At 50.6% G+C, this 4,811-nt stretch overlaps 1 protein-coding gene across 1 annotated transcript; it reads right to left on the reverse strand.

The window, feature by feature from the left end:
* Positions 1 to 356: 356 nt before the first annotated feature.
* Positions 357 to 899, reverse strand: neurog1 (neurogenin 1). Its single transcript, XM_063875751.1, has one exon. The coding sequence runs from the start codon at positions 897 to 899 to the stop codon at positions 357 to 359; it is 543 nt and encodes a 180-aa protein (XP_063731821.1).
* Between the last annotated feature and the right edge of the window lie 3,912 nt (positions 900 to 4,811).

The raw sequence follows: 4,811 nt of genomic DNA on the forward strand, positions 1-4,811 counted from the left end.
ACTAACACTGTAACTAAGCAACTGGCACAAATGCTGTTAGAAAACAATCATTTATGGGGGGTTTCTGAGATACTGTCCCCCCCAGTACACTGGTCTGGAACCACAGCTGCTCCCACTTTGTCTCCAGAGGAACAGAGCCTTCTACCAGTCTCTCTGTATCGGTAACTAGTGGCTCTTTAGTCTGACTAGTTCCAACCTGAGCCTTACTAGTGAAGTCAGGAGCTGCACTAGTTACCTAGTGACGTCAGGAGCTGCACTAGGTACCTAGTGCGATCAGGAGCTGCACTAATGCCCCTTAGAGTCGTACAGGTGAGCTGCAGAGCTCTGACAGGTTGTTCAGTTAAAGAGTGCCATTTTCAGTAAACAGGAGGCACCAAGGTGCGGAGGAACATGGCGTCCTGCGGCTGGAAGTAGTTCTCCGGGCTGCCGGGGCTGGAGGCGCAATAAACCGGGGATGAAGAGGAGGAGGAAGAGGAGGTAGAGGAAGAGGAGGAGCAGCTCCAGGACTCGCTGCTGCTGCCGGGGCTGATGGGAACCTCTGCCCGGCGGAAGGATCTCCCAGCCTGCAGGTCTGCGATGCGAAGGGTTTCTGACAGAGCCCAGATGTAATTGTGCGCGAACCGCAGCGTCTCGATCTTGGTCATTTTGGTTTCCTCCGGGCACGCGGGCAGCACCTCGCGCAGAGTTTCCAGCGCGTCGTTCAGGTTGTGCATGCGGCTGCGCTCGCGGTCGTTGGCCTTAACGCGCCGGTTCCGCTTTACTGGGGGGCCGCCGTCGGTGCGTGTGCGCCGTCGCTTCTTAATCACTGGGGAGACAGCGCGCGGGCTGCGGGAGTTTTCGTCGTCGCTGCGTGCGGAGAATCCGCAGCTGGTGTCGGTGTCTGAGAGCGCGAGGTCCATGATGTTCAGCTCGTGCGGAGAGAGAGGTGAAGGTGAGCAGGTGAACGGAGGCACGCGCTGCAGAGAGAGTTAGAGAGAGAGAGACACGCGCCTGAGCGTCAGGTGTTTGGATGAGCTCGTGCGAGTCGGTGAGTCTGGCACACGACCGGCGCGAGGTCGCTTATATACTGACCGGACACTACCCCCCCCCCCCCCCCCCCCCCCCCACCCGCGGCAGGTCTGCCCCGTGCCGCGGGAGCTGCTCATTAACATAAAGCCCCCCTCCCGCAGCGCGCATAGAAGCGTGCCGGTGATCAGCGCGAGCCAATCAGAGGTCGAGGCTGGCCACGCGAACAATATGCAGGACACACACACACACACACACACACACACACACACACACACACACACACACACACCACCCTGTAAGGCAAAAACTTCGCAGAGTTAAAACGATAAAAAAGAATAAAGAAAGAAGAGACCCCCCCCCCCCCGCGCTGGGTGGAGACACGCTCCGGAGGATCCTCACACACACACACACACACACACACACACACACACACACACACACACACACACACACACACACACACACACACACACACACACACACACACACACTACTATTTCTGCAACTCTTACAAATTAAGTTCTAAATAAAAGTCGCAGGATTTCACAAAAAGGATCCGGCTCGTTTTCCCAGCAGAAGTTTCTCCTCCCGTCTGACGTCATGTGTCAGCAATAACTCACACATGATATATATTGCTTTTTTACTAGCAGACTAAAGTTGATTTTTGACCAAAATGAACAAAAGTGTAAATAAGTTCTTGAGATATCTGAGTTCAGAAGTGCTGTGAATATTGTTCTAATTTTGAGACACGTGCACAGAGTTTTCCTCTCTGTGCACGTGTCTGTAGAAATATGTTTATAACGTCAATAAATACTTTGTGTGTGAATTGTGTTTTTAATGGTATTAAAAAATAATCTTGGTTTCACGAGAGACTGAGAAAAAGTGAATTAAATCATTTAAGACTGAATGAAATATTTGAATAATACTGTGTTCGACAGGCTCACCAAAAATCACCTGAGCATTATTAATTAAGATGAATCCAACTCACGCTGTTTGATCATTCGTTTGTGTTGTTCTTAATATTTTAATGAATAACTGTGTATTATTTATTTCTGTCAACATCTCATTACAACAACAGTAGAGGAGTGTGTGTGTGTGTGTGTGTGTGTGTGTGTGTGTGTGTGTGTGTGTGTGTGTGTGTGTGTGTCAGCTGTCAAACACAAGCTGTTTCACTTTGAAGTAACTGCAAACCTCCACCTTTTTCTCCTCCCACACACACACACACACACACACACACACACACACACACACACACACACACACACACACACACACACACACAAACACACACACACACACACACACACACACACACACACACACACACACACACACACACACACACACACACACACACACACACACACTCAGTAAAGAAGGTTTAATGAGAACAGACTAACAGGAGGGGTGTGGAGTTCAGGGTCATGCCGTAGTGAAGGGAAGGGGACACTTTTTACCCCAAAACATTTTTTTATCTCAACAACTTTTAGTTTCAGGGATTTGTTCAGCAAGGGTTTCTCTCTCCCCTCACATTGACTTCTTTCTGACTTTCTGACTTTCCTTCTTTTGTACTTTCTTCAGACTCCAGTTCCTTTGGTTAAAGTGAGAAACCTCCTCATTTCCTTCTGTCGCTTCCTTTCCCTCATTACCTGCTCGTCTGAAAGCAGAAACAAACACATGTCGCTTCCTATCTTGAGAGTGTATTACACTTCTCTCTTTTCATTCCTTCCTTCCTCATGTCCTCCCTGTTTCCTCTGTCCTCTTCCTCCAGTTTTCCTAACAAATATGAGTTTGAGGGAAGTTGTTCAGGCCTGCTTGAGTTTCTGTCCTTTGTTTCTTTAAATGAAAACCCTTTTTTAAACTTGAAACTCTCCTCATTTCCTTCCCTGCTTCCTCTCTGGGCTTCCTGGGAGCGTGCTCCCTGCAGACAGCTGCAGGCGTCGGCTGAATCTCTGCAGAGGCCGAGGTTTCCTTGCTTGTGTTTCCGAGCGTTTTTTTGGAGCTTTATCCTCTTTGAGGCCAACAGGATTTAGGATTTGCAGACTAGTTGTGGGGCCCTTTTTGCCGAGGCTTGTGCCGGCCCTGCAGCGGGGGCCATGATTTGTGTGCAGCCTGGGTTTGGTTTTGTTCCCGCTGGGGCCCATTTGAATAAGAATGACGCCAATAGAGTGGCTGAGGCAGAAAGAAAGCAGCACAAAGGGCCAGAGGAGCTGGATTTGGACGCAGGACAAACCAGGAGAGGAGTGAAAAGGAGTGCAGGGCGCGAGGCCACAAAGGAACAATTCACCTTATAATCGCTTTGATATATTATACATGCCTGAAGACTCTAAACATTGTGTAATTATTTATAAATGACTGTCCCCCCCTCTCCTGCTGAAGAAAGCCACAGAAAAACTCTGCAGGTCTCTGCAGAGCTGCAAACAGAATAAATGGAATAATTAATGGAAAATGGCATGCCTGTCTCATAAAGATGTCTTTAAAAAACACTTAAAGAAAATTGGCCCAGGCCTGTATGCGCTCACGCTGCCGAGGAGAAGAAAAGAGGAACAAAAAGCCAGACTTCATGAAGTGAAACAGTCCGTCTGCGCATTAAACTCTGCAACGCTCAATCTGCTGCTGCGTCCTGCAGGGAGACGGAGGTCCTCAGACCAGACCCCCTGTCTTCTTTAAGTTTCACTCTTCAGTCCTTAAACAGTCTGAAGCCTTCTACGGAGGCCGACAGGAGCCAACGCTCTACAACAACACTCCTCCATCAGGAGAAACTCCTGCAGCAACATCTGCAGCAGCTCTTCAACTCATGCAGCATCTAGAGAACATTCAGCAGAGGAAACATGAGCAGTTTACTAAAAGCTGCAGAAACCAAACGCTGCAAGAAGCTCCAACACAACGGAGACCAGGGGACACTAAAGAGAGACGCACACAGCTGGAGACCAGGGGACACTAAAGAGAGACGCACACAGCTGGAGACCAGGGACACTAAAGAGAGACGCACACAGCTGGAGACCAGGGGACACTAAAGAGAGACGCACACAGCTGGAGACCAGGGGACACTAAAGAGAGACGCACACAGCTGGAGACCAGGGGACACTAAAGAGAGACGCACACAGCTGGAGACCAGGGGACACTAAAGAGAGACGCACACAGCTGGAGACCAGGGGACACTAAAGAGAGACGCACACTGCTGGAGACCAGGGGACACTAAAGAGAGACGCACACAGCTGGAGACCAGGGGACACTAAAGAGAGACGCACACAGCTGGAGACCAGGGGACACTAAAGAGAGACGCACACAGCTGGAGACCAGGGGACACTAAAGAGAGACGCACACAGCTGGAGACCAGGGGACACTAAAGAGAGACGCACACAGCTGGAGACCAGGGGACACTAAAGAGAGACGCGCACAGCTGGAGACCAGGGGACACTAAAGAGACGCACACAGCTGGAGACCAGGGGACACTAAAGAGAGACGCACACAGCTGGAGACCAGGGGACACTAAAGAGAGACGCACACAGCTGGAGACCAGGGGACACTAAAGAGAGACGCACACAGCAGGAGACCAGGGGACACTAAAGAGAGACGCACACAGCTGGAGACCAGGGGACACTAAAGAGAGACGCACACAGCTGGAGACCAGGGGACACTAAAGAGAGACGCACACAGCTGGAGACCAGGGGACACTAAAGAGAGACGCACACAGCTGGAGACCAGGGGACACTAAAGAGAGACGCACACAGCTGGAGACCAGGGGACACTAAAGAGAGACGCACACAGCTGGAGACCAGGGGACACTAAAGAGAGACGCA

This window comes from Eleginops maclovinus, chromosome 23, assembly GCF_036324505.1.
Source record: "Eleginops maclovinus isolate JMC-PN-2008 ecotype Puerto Natales chromosome 23, JC_Emac_rtc_rv5, whole genome shotgun sequence".
Classification (NCBI taxonomy): domain Eukaryota; kingdom Metazoa; phylum Chordata; class Actinopteri; order Perciformes; family Eleginopidae; genus Eleginops; species Eleginops maclovinus.